Source organism: Cydia fagiglandana, chromosome Z (genome assembly GCF_963556715.1).
Source record: "Cydia fagiglandana chromosome Z, ilCydFagi1.1, whole genome shotgun sequence".
Lineage (NCBI taxonomy): Eukaryota > Metazoa > Arthropoda > Insecta > Lepidoptera > Tortricidae > Cydia > Cydia fagiglandana.
The window spans coordinates 15,084,124-15,104,325 of NC_085959.1; the positions used below are offsets into that span (position 1 = coordinate 15,084,124).

Genomic DNA, 20,202 nt, shown 5'->3' on the forward strand with positions numbered 1-20,202 from the left:
AAAAATATGTCCCATAGTTCTTAATTCGCTGACATAAGTGCTACGGAACATATTTTTAGATGATTTGTGCACCCATATGACAGTACACATGTTTTCCATTACACTTGCGAAGAAAATACTACTTATGTCAAAAGTTTAAAGGACCATATGGACTGTAAAACGTTGTAATTTAGGTCGTGTTTTAATTTATCGCCATTATAGTTTCGAATTTCCTCTTTTCCGCACTTGTATCGTAAATAGCTATTATGTAATAAGTAGGTAATTTGCAACGAGTGGCGATGAATTAAAATACTATCAAAGGGAGTGTTTTAAATTGACGCGAGTTGCGAATTACCTATTCGCACGTATAACGTTTAACAGTACATAATGGTCATTTATACTTTCGATATAACTAGGCACGGAAAGTGTTCACGCTCAGTCCTGCACTAGTGCGGCAAAGTAGCCCAATTTTGGGGTTCTAATTAGGGTCTTAATAAATTAACCAAACATAGATTTTAAGTTACGATCAAGTATTTCTCTCAAACTGAATATAATATGTTTTATAGGTAAATATTATACATATAACTATATTCTGTGTGATGTGACGGTTATTGTGGTGGGACAGCATATACGATAATTATTATAAAGGAACAATTCATACTAATAGTAATTTTGAAACGGATTTATTTAAACTGGTTAAAACTTCTTATTTCAAACAAAGTCAGAAAACAAAAGTTACGATGTTATGTAGAACATGAAAAAGAAATAATTAATAGGCAAGCCTAATGTGGAGGCGATACATATCGCAGTCTGTATAAATTACAATTAAACTAGAATTTACGGCGGGCTGTGGACAGGTACTCCGCGGGCACGTGTCGCTACACGTGCCTGCCCTCCGAGCGGGGAACCATTGAGACCATACAGCCGATCCGACGTGCTATGACACGGTGATATACGTGGCACCATACCCCGCAACCGGACAGTCCAAGTCGATCGTAATCAACATGTAGGTACGAACAGCTAAAAATATAAAAATCAAAAGGATTGCGAGGTGTTAACAATTTTACTGCTTAACCTTCTCCACTTCACCCTGTCCACGACATCGTGCTCGGATAACTTGGACTCACTCATCACTCACTACATCCTTCCAACTCTATTTTCATTTAATTATTTCGTATACCCATCACCCTTGACGTCAGCGTCAAATATGTTAATAGTAACGGCTTTTGTGGCCAAATACATCGTAACACGCCTTTGTTACTATTGAAATAAGGATTTGTGTTCCGATGTTTTTGGCCACTTTAGCCGTCACTATGTATTGGATGATGACTGTGCAAATGCTAGAGGTGACTGCTCGGTTGCGAGGTTTGCACATGAGGTATTAGGCTCTGGTCTCCTATTCGCGCCATAAGCCACCACACGGACTGAAGCTTTTCCACTAAATACCTGACGAGGCCTGCGATGCGGCCCATGGTCTGAACGGGAGACCAACACCTTGTCACCGCTAAACAGGGTCCTTCATTTCGATTTTCATTTCTTTATAGTCTACGGGATTTCACAAAAACTATCACTATTTCACTAATTTTAATTGCGTTAGCAAACACGAGTGAAAAAGTGAACTAGTTATCAACATTATATATTTGCATAACAATACTCAAACTATTTTGTTGACATTGCGCGTTGGTTGGTCAAAACCTCTAAACCTACTCTCAACTTCTGCTAGTATGTGAAATCCCGTTTTATTTAAAGTGGTGAAAAATTTGGACTCTGCTAACAAAACACAACAAGAGAGCCTAACCTTCATACAGTTCCGAATGTTCCAATAGCATGAGCAACGTTTTTTACACAATTACGAGTAGTTCCACATAACCAATAAACTAATTAAAGTCTAAACAATGACGCGTACCTATTTGAATTCTGAAAAATTAACAACTTTGTGAAGAATTGACCATAAATACTTCCATCATATACCTGCTTGTACATAAATTTTGAGTTTCAAAGGCATTGCATGTTAATAAACCCGGGAATAATTGTGTACTAAAATAAAATTCATGTATCAACTATTTTAGGTAAAGGTTGACGCCTAAAACTATATCAACTTGAACAAGCATCTAATGTCATTAATCATTATACTGGTATGATTACTGTAGTGTTGTTTACAGACTCGTAAAACAATCCAGTCGGAATTATTTGACGTCACATTAGCACGAGACTGTATGAAGGTTGGACTTGGCCGTTAAGTCTTCATTACAAACAGCGTGGTCTAATTAAAATAGACAACTCCACACAGACTTAAACAACATAAACTACATATGTATTACTATTTTATTTAACGCGTGAAAGTGAATGAATATCACAGTACTTATCTCTGCTAATTTCATTTACATAGGTTGGTGGCAAAATTTAGCAGTTGAATTAAATTATAATATTTAGCCCTAATTATTAGAAAAATAAAAACCTAGACCAGAATTTACCACTAACTAACCTTTTGCTAATTACTCCTTTATTCAAATGTTTCCTAGACGTTGATACAAATTAAATTGTCCCTCGTCTGTTTGCACTTTGGTAATCACAAAGCATGCAAATTATTGTGATTAACAAATTAAGCTTATATGATTTCCTTAAAAATCAACTAATACCTACATGAATTTCTGGTTACAATCAATTATTATTACAAAATACCTGCTTTTTACATAGTTTATACATTTGATTGGTCAAAATGAACATTGGTGTAACTACGTGGATAACGTCCGTCATGCGATCGATGTCTATCTAATATTTGCTAAAAGTTATGAAAATGCGCCGGCGATACACACTCGTATTGATACGTGCTAGCGTACACAGCTTGCGGGGTGAGGACCCTGACCTCGGGGACGGCCGCGCCGGCCGCACTATATGCCTACACATCACCATCTCGGACTCCGTGATTCTAACATTTCTTTAAACAATACTTGCCAAGCTTTTTCGGGTGTCTTTTTTATTCGAATTAGCCATACAAAGAGGACGCTGGTTACCTTTTTTGAAGACTATCATTTTTTACTGGACCTTCTTAATAATACGTTCTCCAAAATAAATTTAATATTCTAAAATTTTAAATTGTATTAATGCAGGGTACGGAAACTCCGTATAGTTACAACATATCCAAAAGCGTACGTAGTATATCCAGAACCTGAAGGGGCCCACTGATTGACTGTCCGCCGGACGATAACGGCCTGACAGTTAGAACAAAATTTTGACAGTTCCGAACAACTGACAGGCCTTACCGTCCGGCGGACTGTTAATCAGTGGGCCCCTTTAGATTAAAAATAATGGGGAGAAGCAATGCAAGTTGGATGCAGGGCAGTGCAGTACTGCGTTAATACTCAGCCGTAACAATAACCCAGCTCCTTCACCAACTCCTCGACAGTTTCTTTACAAAAATTTAATATTCATATACTACCCCAGATTAGGGTGTTAAAAATGCCATATAAAATTATCTCATGGATACTGAATTTTAAGTCTATTATCTGGTTTGTAGTCTATTGTGTTTATTGTTTTGTATTTGTTATAATTGGAAATGATTGGTAAAAATATAATCAATTAAAATCTTTTATTGACATCTACCGAAAAATCATTAACTTTAATACTAGAGACTAGTAACTGTTTCTGCATTTCTCGTAGCGTACTGGCTTAAGCAGTCCAGTAAAATGAAAAACGAAGGTGCTACAATTATCTGCTTCAGAGTACTTTTTATTTTATCAATATTTACAGTAATTTATAAAATTTCATCTACGGCATAAGGAAATTTATAATTAGGAACAAAAATTACGTGTAGAAATTATCGGTTTTCATTGGTTTACATTCAACGGCTCGTGCACTTTATTTAACTTTGGTTTCAATGTAATTAGCGGCTTAGCCCTTAACTGAGCACGTATTGCGTACAATATCGCCGACAGTAAACAGAAAGCGCAAAGGGCCCTCACACACAGAGCTCACGGTCCCCTCGATAAACGCCGGGGCTGCCTCTCACACATGCTTCTAAACAGTGTCCGCGATCAATTCATACATTTCACATAACCGTTCTCTGGTCACTACACCTAACCCGCTGTTCGCGCGACAGTTCCATTCCGCGCGGCGCCTGGCCCCACCACTGAGCTCACATTTAATCAATTATACTCTTTTTATAAAGATATATTTTGGTAAGTAAATAGGCTTATCACTGTCAAAGGAACTTTCGCGGGGACAGTCGGAACTATTAGAAAAATAATAAATTTCCTATGAAACAATTATTTCAATAATTTATTCTTTTACAATAAACACTTTATAAAATCACTGTATCCTTACATATGACCGAAATTATCGTTTAATAATAAAATATTATAAAAGTGACCCAACTGAAAAAGTTATCATGCAAAGAATTATCTACGTGTATTCAAAATCTAAATATAAAAATGCCAAGTCATAGAAACAGACATTAAGAGCCGCCAGGAAACTGGACTGAATGAGACTGAATACTAACATAGTCTGGTTCTCCTCATACGATAATATGTTAACGAACATGTACATCACTTAACATTATTAAACAAATCCTCTAGACGTCAAATGAAACAAGAGTGACTTGTTTCAAAGACTGTGTTTAGTAACGCATGTACAGTTAAAGAATTTAATTTCCGTACCATTTCTTATTGTTACAATGACAATCAATATGAAAGTCGCTAGGAACCTCATACTATTGTTGCTGTGACAAGGTACGACATGGTACTGAATCTAAATTCTTTGACCGTACTATTCATAGCAAAAAGACACATATCTTACTAGTGGGAACCAAATTAAGTTTAAGAAGCCGCCTGACGATTCTCAATGCAATTAAAAATATAATAAATAAAAATAAATGTGAAGTGAACAGTCAGTCTAATTAGTGAACGGAGAGCGGCGCGGGAGCTCGCTCGCTCACTTCAACGTACCATAGACTTACCTACCATTCATGTCATTCATTAATAATAATCATGTACATGTCATAGAATTGTAAAATAATAGTTTAAACCCAATTTGACCAATCGTGCCGATTTTCACGAGAACAATTGCTTAGATTTTAACACCAAATCACACAACACATTTAACAGTAATCATTCGATCTAAATTACATAGAAAGAGAACGGAATGAACAATGTTTAGCATTGATAGGTAAATGAAAAGGTCCTCACGTCACGTGGGCGCGGAGGGCGCTAGCCGGGGGCGGGGCGGGGCGGGGCGCGGGCGCGGAGTCGGGCGCGGCGGGCTCGGCGCCCCGCGCACGACCCTAGTCCTCCGACGACGACATGAACGAGTTCTGCGACTTCAGCTCCTCCAGCCGCGAGATCTGCTGCCGCAGGTACATGATCCTGCACACCACACCATACGTAAGTTAGGTTACACTGTCAGATTAAGGGACAGTTACACCAACCACATTTGACAGACTGATCAACGTCAGCTGGTGCGCCCGGGGCGCCACTATGAAACTTTCCATACATACAAAATTTACGAACTCTTTAACGATACGTACAGTTTGGTGCAACCGACCCTAACTGTAAGCATTAGGGCTCATTTAGAGGGTGCGAGAACACATTACATTGCGTTATTTGATCGGTTGGCTGAACTGATGTAACCTCAATGGTCCGCAATGTATCTAAAATCGCATGCGAGTTCGCGCACCGTCTAAATGAGCTCTATCTAAAACATGACAACTTGCGCACAAACCTTACGTTCAACATCTACATACTCTAGCGACCTAGAAACCTATTCTACCCTATTAAGCCAAATAGCGCTGTCTCAAAAGAAAATTTATCACTCTTATACTCTAGATTTTCAACACCGTGTTTTGAATTCCGTTAACTTCTGAATATGGTGAAGAATGTTTAAAAAAACTAAATAGCATAATTAATTTACAAAAAATTAATATAGCTGATAATTCTTATATCATTTGTTATTGAAATAGCGCAATTTGACTTAGAAGATTTAGAAAGGCAATAATTGGAATCGTAACATCAAATAATAGGAAGAATAAAAGGTTATGTAAGGGTCTCCCCAAATATATCGACGCGCATTCCTTTGGGGAGACCCTAATGCTTTCTTTTCCAGTGGTCAGGGAAGAGTCTACAGATTTTTGAAACAACAGCAGTAAAAGTTCATTGAGTAGATTTGGTCATTTTACTCCAAGCTAATGCTATAATTTATATTAGTAAGTTAGCAAGAACTCACTACAAAATTCCCCTATTGGGCTGCCCTACCGTAAACCATATGAAAACCGACTTACTTTTGCTCTTGTAAGGTGGCTTGTATCTCGGTGTGTCGTACGAGCGAGCGCGAGCACTTCAGCTCGGCGGACACGCGCGTGCACTGTAGACACCCCAGTTGATAGGCTTCTTCAGTGTATTTATTTGCCTGTTAACAAATAGAATCATTTTAATTTATCCTCCGACATTAGTGTTATGTTTGTGAAGTATTAGCGTCGATTGCACCAAACTGTTCGTATCGTTAAAGAGTTCGCTAAATTTTTATTTATGGAGTTTCATAGTAAGGCGCCGGGGCGCGCCGGCTGACGTTGATCGGTCTGTCAAATGTGGTTGGTGCAATTGGCCCTTAGTTAGGCGTCACAAACCCGGTTTCACCGAAATCGAAAAACCCGGAAAAACCGGGTTTACAGCTAATTGCCAAAACCGGGTTTTCACTTTAATAAAATCGGCTTTTTCGAGTTTTTCGATTTTACAGTTTTGTAAACATAGTTTAATTCTTTTGAAGAGCAAATTAAAAAAACAATACATTATACGCACTAATTGTATAAATGAACAGCTTTTTAGTCTCCAACGTTATATCTATTTGCCCAGTTTTGCAGATAGGCTGCTTAGGTGCTCCTTGAAGTTAAGGCTTCAATCCAGGATGGTTCGGAGATATTTAGGAAGGAAGTTGTGTCGGAGAAGATTGCCCCTGAATTTTACTCTCAGCTCCTTGTTGGCTAGTTTATTGCACTGGTGAAAGCAGAACACCTCGGTCTTGGAAGTGCTTGGGCACAAACGCCACTGAGAGAAATAGTCATCTAATAGATCCAGGTCCTTTTCGAGGCTATTTAGTTCCATTTCCAAGCTATCTTTTTGTGTTACAAGGGCCAGGTCATCAGCATAAGAAAACTTCCGCGATGTGGTGTTAGGCAGGATACGACTCAACCATCGGTATTTTCAGACCTATGACAATATGACAACTAATACTAGGCGGTGTTGAGAGTGTGGAAAATCCGCTAGCACGTACAGCTCGGCGGCCACTGGGGTACCGTCTATTGCACTTTTTTTTTTTAATTTATTTATTTCCATTTCCTTGTTATGAAGACTAGTTCCGGGTTGTGGTCACTTCTCCATCGAGCTGATTTGAACGTTCCTTTGCCTTTGTGAGAAACGACTAAAACCTCGGAGTAATTAACAACGGAGACGCCATGTCTAAAATTTTCGGTACAAAATAGTCTGCCGTTTTTTGCGGGGGAGGGGAACATCAAATGTATAGGTACGTCATGTCAGATAAACGTCAGTCCATACATATGGTTGACCATTGGCCGCCTATTTTCGACAGAGGGGAATGCCTGTTAATGGCGGCTCCATTGTTAATTACTCCGAGACTAAAACAGTGTTGTTCCTATCTGCCCAGTCCATGATCGCCTCCTCGTTGGCGTCAGATTTCCTGTATCCCCAGCTGGTATGGTGGCTATTCAAGTCTCAAATGTGGATGGGTGTTCCAAGTAAGGGAGGGGTCGAGTACGCCAGCAGCTACGTGGAGGCTCATATATGTTGCATATCCGCGTTTCACCGATTTGAATAATCGTGGTGGCGATGTTGTTGCCATCGATGTTATTTGAAATCACGTTGACCAGGGCAGTAAGAGAAGACCGGCCGTATGACTAAGTTCTATATTAAGTAATTGATTATGGTATAATGCCGCTACCAAATCATATCCCGGTATTTTACCTCGTTTAGCGAGTTGGGCATCATCAGTGGTGTATTTACAGAAGGAGGACTATGTCAATACCGTTGTCATATAATAGGTTGCTTAGGCATTCCGTTTTAGAATTGCTGCTTAGTTAAAAACTTTACCTATGGGTTTGGATTTATTTATTGATATGGTCTTGGTAAAGATAAAGTACATAAATATAAATGTCGTGGAAGACGTAATATCAAAGCATTGATCCTAAAAATACTTGCTTACTTTACAAATTATACGTAAACTCGAAATCACCGAAAAAACCGGAAACCCGGTTTTGCAGTTTCACAAAAACCGAAAAACCGGTTTTCTAAAATACGCACGGTTTTGTGACCCCTACCCTTAGTGTTACAATGACCGTGTTAGGAGTTTATAAAACATAAGGAAATCTTTTTTTCACGTCACTGCTCGATAATGTGGCAATAGATGGTCTAAACCTTACCTACTATCTAGTCAAGAAACTACAATGTAGGGTTTAGTTGTACACCTCAACCGACAATCAAACAATGTCTTTTTCATATCACCTATTTAGAAAATGGATTTTTCTTCCCTGCTAGGATTCAAAGTGGCACTTTTCTGTTCAACGACATTTCATTGCCAGTATAAAATATTAATATAAATAACTATGAACATCGTATGTACAGCCTGGCAAAAGAGTCGAAACTAAGAAGTTGACACTGTAGCGTCAACACTAAGATTTTTTTTTATTTTTCTCATAGTTGATGTGAAAAGCAGTATGTGTCACACGGTATCAAAATTATTTCGTCTTGGCCGTTAACACTTGAATCCCTCATTACGCTCAGGATTCTACTTTAGAATCCTTCACTAAGTTCGGGATTATATTGTAGAATCCATCGCTTCACTCAGGATTCAATGTACGCCCTTGACGGAAATATATCATTTTGATCCCTTGTAACACAAACTACTATTGTTTACTTCCTGTGTTGCGTAGGAAAATGGTAGAGTAAATAAAAATGGTCAGCTCGCCTGTTTCTCGAGGATGTCGGCGGGCCAGCCGGAGACGTGCGCCGTGAGGTCGGCGCGCACGTAGTTGACGAGCGAGGGCGTGAGCGCGGGCGCCTGCGGGTGGTGCAGCGCGCCGCCCACCACCGACGAGTAGCTGCCCAGGCACTCCACTAACACACACACCACACCTTATTATAACTTGACATTTACAACATAACATGAGAAATCGTTGCGAAAAAAAACTGCTTGTACTTCAATTTTTGTAACTATAAAATAAGAACTGTGAGAAAAACCACACATATAGGGCAAATCGTCAATATCTGGCCAAAACTAGCCCCCTTAATACTAAAAAGAAAATTCTATTCACCTATGAACAGAATTCATTTTTAGTATATGGTGTCAATAACTGGGAGGCTTCAATAATTACTTATCTACGTTATACTAAAATGAAAGCTGTTTATACAGATGTCAATTCATATAATATACCCTATTAGATATTGAGAAGCCTTACTTTTCCGGGGCAGCGCCGTATCGAGATGCAGCGGCGGCGCGTGCGGGTCGGTGTTCTCCGAGTGCGTGGGCGTGGGCGGGCCGGCGTCGCGGTGCGGCGAGCCGCCGCCGCTGCCCTCGGGCGTGGCGCCGCCGTTGTTGGCCGGCGTGGACGCGGGCGCCGCCGCCGTGGTCGCCGTGGCCGCCGGCGGCATCGACACCGTCGGCGCCGCCACGATTCGAGGCAAGGCCGCCGCCAGCAACGAGCCGCTCTGCAATTTTTTTATTTATTTAAGAATTTATCGTATTCACAAACATACAGTACACACTGGGCAAGTGTGCGGATATAATATGATGACATTATACCACGTGTCAACAGGCGTGAAACAAAATGTAAAAGCTACAAGGCAATACCGGTCTAAAGAGTCTCATCATCGACAAGCAAGTGTCAATTTCCTCAATCTTTACACTTGTAAATTTATAATTTTAAAATGGAGACTAACTGCCCGATTCGAACTTTAAGATCTTCGAGCAACACCGGCTTCCGACACGTCGGAAGGGAGGGGCCCAAGCGATATCTCACCGTACAAATCATTCTGCCATTTTTCGCGGGGGGAAGGTGCACACAGTCGCACTTCTCACACACTTACATACAAAATCCAATCAAAGGCCCTACCGCGAACCACGTTCAACGTGTTGCCTCTCTATGGCACTTGTAAATTCATACGTAAGTGTGACAGGGAGGCAACACGTCGAACGTGGTTTGCGGTAGGCCCTCTGTAATGACGACACAAATACATAGAAAATGACACACGTCAAAGACAAATCTTGCAAACCTCGATCTCTTTTTGTGTACGGACGAGTGACTAGTGTCACAACACGCACACTAACACATTTTCTTTGAAGTATGTCATTGTATTCTGAGAGATGAGAAGTCGGATTTGTCGCTCTACCGATCCGCAATTTGTACTGAGCGAGTAAAATCGATAAATCCAACAATTACTTGAGACTAAAATATAATAATTGTATTTAAATGTAATTAAACGTATGATATGTAAAAAAAAATATTACATGTGAAATGTAACACTTTCTTTTTGTAAATTTGATGTCCCCGACCTCTTTTTATAACAAAAAACCGAGCAAACAGGCATTTTTGTGCAGCAGTGTTCACGCGCGCGTCTGGACTCAGTCTAGTGAAAAATCCAAGTGCAACTAGTTTTATTACTCGCGCTAGATTTTATTGACGCGCTAATCTTGTACCTCGGCAGAGGGGAAATAGTGCGAATGCCGCCTCCCTTCCGTGTTGCTCGAAGTTTAAGATACGTCAATAAATAGCTCTACAATAATGTCACTTTTGACACTGACACATCAAATCCATATCGTCATTTATCAGTCTATCTATGTAATTAAATATTAACCAACTGTGCATAATGTTTTGTACATTCACATATTTACCGAAAATTTATCATGTGCACATAATCCCCTAACACTCGAATCATTACTCCTTAACTTCTTAACTCCCAGGGGTCTAAATTTGCCAGCTAATAAACTATTTATTTTGAAATTTTTAATTTTAAAACATGTCTTGATTGCTTTTGTTGGCCTGATGTCGTGTTGTTGAGAAGGTTGTTAAGGGGGTTAAAGCGACTAATTATATTAATGGCAAATAAGTAGAGTAGGTGTGACGTGACGCACCGGTTGGTTAGAGTTGTCGAGCACGACGACGGGCGGCACCGCGTTGTTGTCCGCGTTGTTCCGCGCCGCGGAGTTGCCGTCTCGCCCGCCGTACGAGTTCTCGGATAGTGGCGTACTCCGGTCCGGAGATATGTCCATGTCTTGTAAAGACTGCCCATCTACAATATCAAACAAAAATATTATTTAAAGTCGTTGATTTTTAACTTAATGCGGATTATGATTGTATTCATAGAATTTAAAACAGTAATTTTTCGCAAAAGTATATAAATAAACTAGCAAGAAAGCTAGATGACATTGGACAACCAAATAGTTCACAAACGGCAATGCATAGGAGTACGAACACTATAGGAAATAAATTTAAGGTACAACTACAATAAGTAACCAATTTAAGACACAACTAATTCATGGACTTTAAAGAAAATAACCTTCATTATTAATATAATACCGACATTTGTCTGCGACAATTCTGCTTATAGAAAATGTTGGTATATTCTAAGTGTCCAGTCACTCTAGCATTGTACCTTTTCCTTCGTGAGGCGCCGACGAAAGTTTTGGTCGAGGTCGGTCGTGTGGGTCGTCCTCCCTGCCGCCGTTATTCCAGTACCTTTCCGACCCGCTATTGGTTCTTTTATTTGGTTTCTCGACTTCTCTTCTGCCTGATCGAGAACTGGATCGTTTTTCTCTATCTATTTATAAAACATTAAAAAGAATAAGCCATAGTCAGTATAGTCGAATTTGAAACTAATAGGGAATATTAGGCAAAGCTCTACGTAGGTGGCACAACTAGCACATACAGTAAACAAACATCAATGACACATCATGCGTCACTACGCCAATCACATAGCCTACCGTGAAACACGACAATCGAAAGTTCGGTTTCTGCCTCTCTATCACTTTTGCATATTCGAGCGATAAAGAGGCAGATAACTAAATTTCGATTTTTGCGTTTACCGGTAGGCCCTTGTTAACAAACCGCCTTGATGCATCAATGTCATATTTTATTGTCTGTGAAAACTTGTCAAAAAACAGTTTAAGGCAAAGTATGTATAAGTTACGTTAATCGAACCGTGTGTATGTCGATTACCGTAACGATTTGTCATACACGCGGTTCGATTTATCTGCACAGTCGGACTGCACAGTTTTATCGCAACGATTTATCGTTACGTGAGTAGCCGGGGTTAGTCTATGAATTTACTAGAGTCGGTAGTGCTGAACTCCGGCGGCAGAACATTGCAGTAATATCCCCTATTGTTATCTAAGCATAACAACATAGCACCTCCCTATTTTTACTGTTACCGACAAACTATGTATGCGCCAATCGCTCCAATATAGTACTTTGGCAGGAGAATAGATATAATAACAAGCAGTCTACTATACAAACACCCGTGACTATGCAAAATGCTGTACACAGCAGAAAGTACTCCAAATACACATGATATATAGCATGTATACCTATAATGAGTATGAAAGTACATTTTAATAAGATATCTATAAGTGAGGTGCAGAAATAAGGGAGGAAAGAAATAAGGATGTGTCTCGATATACTATGTGGAACTTTGAACGGCACTATCTATTTGATGCTGACATTTAGGTACTCCCAGTCAACTGTCTCACATAAGCCTTGGACATCCCATCTCCTAGTGAGTATTATATTCTTTGCATCCCGTATATATATAGAAAGACAAAAAAAGAAACTCACATACATATACACATACAAAATTGAACACTAAAAACAATACTCTTTTTTTTTGCAGTTGTGTAAAAAGGGTTAATACTTGGTTAAATTAATATAAATTATATATATGTCATTTGACTTTTTTATGCAACTACGGGAGTATAATTAGAAGGTTTTTACAAAAACATAAAATTTTGTGAGTTCAGTGTAGGTGTTTTACTGGCCAGAATCGGAGCTGTGATCTGTAAGTGAGCATAACGTGGAAATATGTCACGCAGTTTACGCGAAACGAATAATACTTTGATTACTTTGATAGTTGGGATTATTGCAGTGCTACATGACCAATTACTACAATTGTTTGATTAGTGTTAACTGAAAACCGTAAGACTTATTAAGTCTTAGCTAAGCTGCAGCTATAAAGCCTCTTACGCAAGGAATGCCTTTCAACCAATGAAACAGCTTCTGAATGCGAAAACAAAGGGCTCAAACTCGAGGCACCAAAGAAACTTCGGGAAGCCTGCTGAGACGGCACGAGGATCCTGCGAAGCTACGTTAGAATAACCCATTGACGACCCAGCTGAAGATCTAAGTCTTGATAGGATAACGTGTTTCCTTACGATGTTATCCTTTACCGGAAGTTATAAAATTTTAACAACATCTTTATTCTTTAATTTAGTTATTTTTTCGCATTTTCTAACATGCACAATTCGGGATCACGAAGCTTATGGCGGTACTTTAACCATCAAGAAACCTCAAATCGTAACGTTCGACGTTTAACTTATGATGCAGCATGCTGCAATGCTCTCACAGCCGAAATCGTATTTCTTAATTTAAAGATAGCATCGACACAATACCAATATTCATTACATAGCTAAAGCCAGTACTAAAATTACAAGAGCATCTCATTTTTTTTTTACCCATCTGATTCTCACATGTGTACAGACAGGACAGTCAGCATCAATAGAAGCGGATGAGACTACGCGTCAATTATATCTACCATTCTGTAATGGAATAGCTTTACGAAAAGTATGTAAAACAAAAGTTTGATGAATACTTTTGACGTGAATTGTACAGAAATAAGTCTATTTGTATGATAGTAGTAATTTCTATCAGGTGAGCTGATTGATTTGTAATTTACTTGCAGTGTGTGTCTTGTGTGTGTGAGTGCAGTGGTTATTAAGTTTATGTAACCTTCAAAAATCTATAAATAATTTAAACTTAAAGCTTTTAACTGGCCTTTACTTGGAGGATATGATAAATGGGTCATTCTAAGTTAAGAGGTAATCGCTTATATGAAAAAGTGGCACAACATAAATGTTAAAATTTTGATCTAATTATACAATATATTTATTGAAACAACTCTTTTATGTATATTTGTAAGCTAATCAGTCATTTTCTTAATTATTGAACATTTTAGAAGACACCAGGGGAGAGACCGTACTTTTTCTATGTAAAAAAGAGAGAAGGGTCTCTCCCCTGATCTCTTTAAAAACATAAACAAAATCGAAATTTTGACCAGCCGTCTTACAAATTCGAGCAAATTAAAGTGTAATGATTCATTTAAACAAGAATTCATACCTCCACTGTACATTATGGAAAATTATGTGCCAGGGGAGTGACTTTTTCATGTCAAATCAGATATAATTGTGAAAGTATATACTGTCAATAATTAAAATAAAGTATTTATATAATCTATGCATAAACTATAGTAAATATACAAATACAATTAAGTATGTGTATCAATAATTTTGAAATAAAACTGACCAGGGGAGATACCACTTTCATAAAACAACATTGTCAAGTAAAGGGGGTCAATGATCAAAATGACTGACGTCGGAACCAAAAGATGACTATCGCAGGGTTGGTCGTTAGTATTGAATGAAATGCATTGCTATTGCGATTAAAATGGCAATAATTACAATTATAAACCCAATATTTTTACATTTACATAATGGCCAGGGTAGGAGATGTAGAATTTGGGGGACAAAATTTAACATAAATATTTTTTATGAAAAAGAAAAGTTTAAAGGATTTTATTAATAACATTACAATCAATATTTGTTTTAATTTATGAAGTATACCAAATTTAACGGATTTATGGGAATTACATCTGGATAAAATTACTGATTAGTTGAAAAACCTGCAAAGGGACAGGCCAGGGGAGGGACATTTTGCATGTTTGAGGTGCAATTGTGACAAAACTGAATTAATAAATAAATTGAAATTCACTGTATATAGAGGAAATGCAATCTTTTAAGGGAAATTACCATGATTAATTTAAATTACTTAAGAAACGTATGGATATGTATCATGGACACCGTTAATACCTCTTAACTTAGAATGACCCAAATGTCATTTGTTTAAGATTAGAAAGATCTATATAGAGGTAAACATGAGGTTTTAAATTGCAAGCACTTTATGCAGTAAAATATTGAATAAATAGTCAGTAGGTAATAAATTAATAATGATGCTACTCAAGAGTATTTCAATATTATACTGCAGTGTAACCAATAAATTTATATCCTCATGCTTACTTCTGCAATAGAGACAAGTCACGTCTAAAAATATTGATATGGACATAGTGCCTATAATATGTATACAGTGCCTTAGCATATGGGCAATAAGGTCGTGTGTACATAATTTTGGCACCTTGTCCGTCTCAATATTTTCAGACGTGACTGCCGTCAAATTTCGAGGCACGAATCTATTATACTACACCTTATCTACAATAATTATTATAATAAACAACTTCTTGCGCTGTATGAAACATGTGTGCAATTCAGATGTTTGTATGTGAAAAATACAGTAATGAATGAAAACTTACTGTTTCTGGATGAATATGTAGAATCTTTGGATGATGTCCTTCTTGTGTCCCACTCCCGGGGCTTCTCCCACTGTGACACTTCACTGATACAGTTATAATAATACTTCTTTCCTGAAGAACTAATATGCTCTGACCATTCACTGCCAGAAGGCACACTCCCTGAGGGAGCACTTCTTTTATCATATTTACTACTTCTATTAACACTTATGTTTATGCCACTAGTCCTATTCTTTTTCTCTGATTCACTTCGTTCATGATTACTTCTCTCTCGTTCACTTTCTTTGATTCTCTCACGTTTCTCCTTTGGGGATCTGACACTATCTGGAAGAGTTGAAGAAAATTATGAATTATTATGCCTACAATACATACCTGTTAAATTTTTTTATGACAATATTAATTTTAAGCATTTATTTTAAGTATGTTTTTTAAAAGGTGCAATGCTTTTTTGTTATAGTATTGTCAGTCTGCAGGAAGCAATATTAAGAAAAAGAGCGTACCATTACCATTCATTCGCTTAGCTTTTTCCTAAATGTGTGTCTTAGCTGGTATTATGTCAGCAACTTTTAATGTAAATAGCTGGGTCCACACTGGCCAGTGTAGACATGCTTCGTGCGCTTCGTCTCGGCCGAGGCACGTCTACACTGGCCATTATGTGCGCGAGGAAATTGCCTCGCATGTATGCTCACTCTAATGAAAACTACTGTCATAATTATACTCTTTAATTTAATTATGCTTGGCAGCATACATGTATTTTAAAATTATCTAGCTATCAAGTTGCATACCTAAATAAATATTATTAAATAGTTATGAATTTAATTTCTTTCAGAGAATTAGTTTAATGAAATATACTACAATAAGGGGTCTCCAATATCATTCTATTCGCAGTTGCCAAGAGACTAATATAATTATTAAAAATGAGAATACACCATTAACATCTCATAATAATAAAAAAAATATGGAAATTGGAAATGCAAGATATACCCTAAATCTAAAATTAGTGCTTGACAAAATGAAACACTGACCAAGGTACATAGCTGTTGTAGATGAGTATTTTAACATTATAGTAAAGTACTAACTTTCTTATGTACTAAAGTATTAAAAAAGATAGGTGGCTTCCATGAAATATGTACTGAATAAATTAGCAGTTTTCTATAATATTAGGGAACTTTATACCAGTTTTTATATGTATTGAATTGCATTTGGTATACACTGTATCTTCTTGATGAGTTACAGCACTATGTATATATTTTGTATATATTTTTTATATATCTATAAGCCTTTAAGGGCCTTATGTACCATCCAGGGTTAGCCACTAACTCGGAGCTAACCATGAACACAGGAAATTGTTCTGGTAACTCTGGGATTAACTGGTTAACCCCGAGTTAGTGGCTTATCCTGGTGCAAGTGACCCTAAGACATTTATCAACATACATCAGGGTTTTTGGTGCGGGAATGATTTGAGTGAGAGTAGATATAAACAGATAGGTTAGTCTGAGAAAACATATTATGCCTAATGAATAAAGAGCCCTATGTGAATTTTATACATACTATGATATAATTTTATTTTCACCACAGAAGCTCATAAAGACCCTCTTTATCTATCAAAAACGTTAGATTAAGTAGCATTTCATCCACAAGAGAGGCAAAGTATTTTGTTGAATTGATTTCTGATGTTGGTGCTGAGTAGAATTGACTTCTTAATGATGATTTTGAGTGATAGGTATTAAATAACGTTTATTTGGATTTGTAATGTTTTTACAGTAAGTATATTCCTAGCATTAGTGTGGTGAAAAAAATGTTTCTCTTGGTCAAAGGTTGTTTAAATATAAATAATAATAGTTTTCTAATTTAATATTTTGTTTAATTAATCATTCATTAGGTAGAAACCTGCTGTACATTCTGTTTTTTTAAGTCAATACCTACTCTTTGGCTAACGTCAAAGATTCCTGCACCAAAAACACTGATGTATGCTTATCAACAACAGCTTTATTTTACAACTTGTTTTCAGGAATTGTTCTATGTCTAAGGATAATTAAATGGAGTCATACAGATACTATGAAATTATATTCAATTCAAGGGAGATTTTAGACAAAGAAGACAAGGTTGATTTTTAGTTGCATCCTCATGACTGAAACACCCTACTGACAAGTGACAATATATTTTTTTAGCTTACAAATAGCAAATTTACACTATTATTATTTTTTCTGTTCCCAATATAAGAATTTAATTAAAAACCCCTATTATAATTTGTTTTTTTTTATAACTTAATGTTACTTAAATTAAGGTGTGTCAACCTTAGCATCACTAGCCTTTTGAATATTAGCCAGGTCAATATAATAGTTTGAAAATTATAAATATGCATGGCCAGTTGTCCATGTATGTGTTTGTACAAGTTAACATGTAATTTTATTTATATTATACAAATTTTAAACAAATAAATCATTAGAGTATACATGGTCTTACCTGTGTACTTATTTCTAGAGGATTTATAGTCTCTATCTCTCTCCTTTTCAGAACCTTTCTGTATATAGGTATTTCTAGATGTTGCATATCCTCTTTCATCAACCACATGACTGTAGTGGTGGTGTCCGTGCCCCGCATGGCCTGCATGGGCCCCATGTCCATGTACTGAGACATTGCCATTTGGGGATCGGAGTGGTGTATATCGGTTGTCAGAAGGTACATACTCGTTTGCCCTTCTATCACTTTTGGTATTGTATTTCTGTGCGCGAAAAATTAAAATGTCATTAATCATTACACACAAGGTTTTATAGACATTTTAAGTATCCATGTCTGCTGTCCCCACGTAAAACCCACTTAATGACAAACTCTAATGCAATTTATTTTAACCAAACAGCAGCATTCAACTTGAACTTCTACTTTTTGCTATTTAATAATATATTATAGCTATTGAACTAATATTACCTACCAGGCGAGCAGTAATTAAAATCACGAAAGAAATCGATTTGAGTGTAAGATTATCGGAAATCAATTCACGCTCATATTACAACCACAATTCTATACTTGTAAGCAAGTAACATGTTAGCTGTCTTAATAGGTACAGCGTAAAGCGACACTATTTAAACGCTGTTTGGATAAGAAAAAAAACTGGAAAACAGAGTTGAGAACACATATTACATACAGAAGTACATAATTCGAGGCAGAGTTAGCATTTACGTGCTACTACAGAAACAGTAATTGTTACAGTTGATATTCGCTTATTTAATGGTTACCTGATACGGATGGGCTTGGTGCTTCTCAAAGTACCTGAAAACAAAAAGACAATTTTAATCTCTTCGTCGTAATTACAGGAAAACTATCAATCGGCGACCGCCATCTACAGACTGCAAAATCGAATCATCAAAAACTAAATCATACCCATCGCTTATTCGCTGCGGTTTCCTTGCATGCATTACCATCAATGCAAATGTACGATTTATTACGGCCTCAGTAATAAAATACTAAAAGAGGCCACTGTCATTAAAACAAGAATTATCCGTGATATATCTTGGTCGACGCCATGTCACATTCAATTCATTTCATTCAACTCAAGCAAGCAAGACACTCGAAAGAGTCAATAGAGACGCGAAAGAGAAAGGAAGGTGTTCTGTGTTGTCGAGGTTTGTCTATGGTACTCTGACCATACGTTTATAGCCATAACACACTACCGCACCGCATCGCGACCTTGGTGAGCCGCACCCATAAGTGAGAGCGAGAAAGAGATATCTCTTGTGATGATAAAGTTGTGATAAAGGGCCAAATCCAAGCGTTGCAATACAAGGGGGCAAAGTTGTTGTTTAACCGCTCGTGCTAATATTGATACCCGAGCAAGCGAATGATTCCAAAATTGAACCACGAGCGTAGCGAGTGGTTCGAAAAATGGAATCTTGGCCGTTGCGAGGGTTTCAAAGCACATAGGTTAAAGAAAATTTGCCCCCGAGTGAAACACAAAATTTTTCACCACACCAACCTGAAGCAAATATTAAATGTAAAATATCAAACAAAATCAAATCCAAATGAATGTTATTAAATATTTATCATCCAAAATCATCATTTAAAAGTCATTTCTACCAGCAAACATAAGAAACCAACTCAAAATTTGCATTTGATTACTTTGTCTCACATGTGAATAAAATGCAACTTTGCTAGAGTCTGGCTAGCCAAAAATTGTTGACTGATATTTCGTTGTTGTATCACCAATTGTCTATGATTTAAAAAAAAGCTTAAAGTCAGTTGTCAATTTATGTCATTCATTCAAATTGTTTGCTGGATTTAAGGGGTTTATTTTAAATAATATTAATAATTTCTATACTGAATGAGGTTCGCAAACTATTATTTAAACACGTAAATAATTACGACAATGTGCGAACTCGACGTGTAGCGTTGTATAACGAAAAACTGCAATGTTTACAACTCCTAACCAAATGTAAACAAATTAAGAGGTTGGTGCTCTATAAATATTTTGATACTTTAAATACTAGTTCTAACATTTGCCTATTACTTTGATTAAGTACGTGAATTTATTAATGCCTGAATCTCAGAAACAGGACAAGTGTATAAAGAAACGGATAAACTAAAAGTTCTGAAATATATC

The 20,202-nt window shown here is 37.2% G+C and overlaps 1 protein-coding gene across 1 annotated transcript; it reads right to left on the reverse strand.

The window, feature by feature from the left end:
* Positions 1–646: 646 nt before the first annotated feature.
* LOC134678920 (WW domain-containing adapter protein with coiled-coil homolog) lies at positions 647–19,175 on the reverse strand. The gene is made up of 10 exons (XM_063537669.1): positions 18,987–19,175; positions 18,842–18,875; positions 18,072–18,330; positions 15,609–15,929; positions 11,631–11,795; positions 11,110–11,267; positions 9,437–9,686; positions 8,947–9,095; positions 6,251–6,378; positions 647–5,339 (listed from the first exon to the last, which is right to left on the reverse strand). Exons 1-10 carry the CDS (start codon positions 19,025–19,027, stop codon positions 5,258–5,260), a joined length of 1,587 nt encoding a protein of 528 aa, XP_063393739.1. The 5' UTR covers positions 19,028–19,175; the 3' UTR covers positions 647–5,257.
* Positions 19,176–20,202: the final 1,027 nt, after the last annotated feature.

Excerpts from the sequence above, each read along its gene's own strand:
- LOC134678920 (XM_063537669.1), bottom strand. The coding sequence starts at position 19,027 with ATGGTAATGCATGCAAGGAAACCGCAGCGAATAAGCGATGG. Across the intron at positions 11,796-15,608 it reads TACATATTCATCCAGAAACA|ATAGAGAAAAACGATCCAGT; the intron begins GTAAGTTTTCAT and ends TTTTATAAATAG. Across the intron at positions 5,340-6,250 it reads GCCACCTTACAAGAGCAAAA|GATCATGTACCTGCGGCAGC; the intron begins GTAAGTCGGTTT and ends TGTGGTGTGCAG.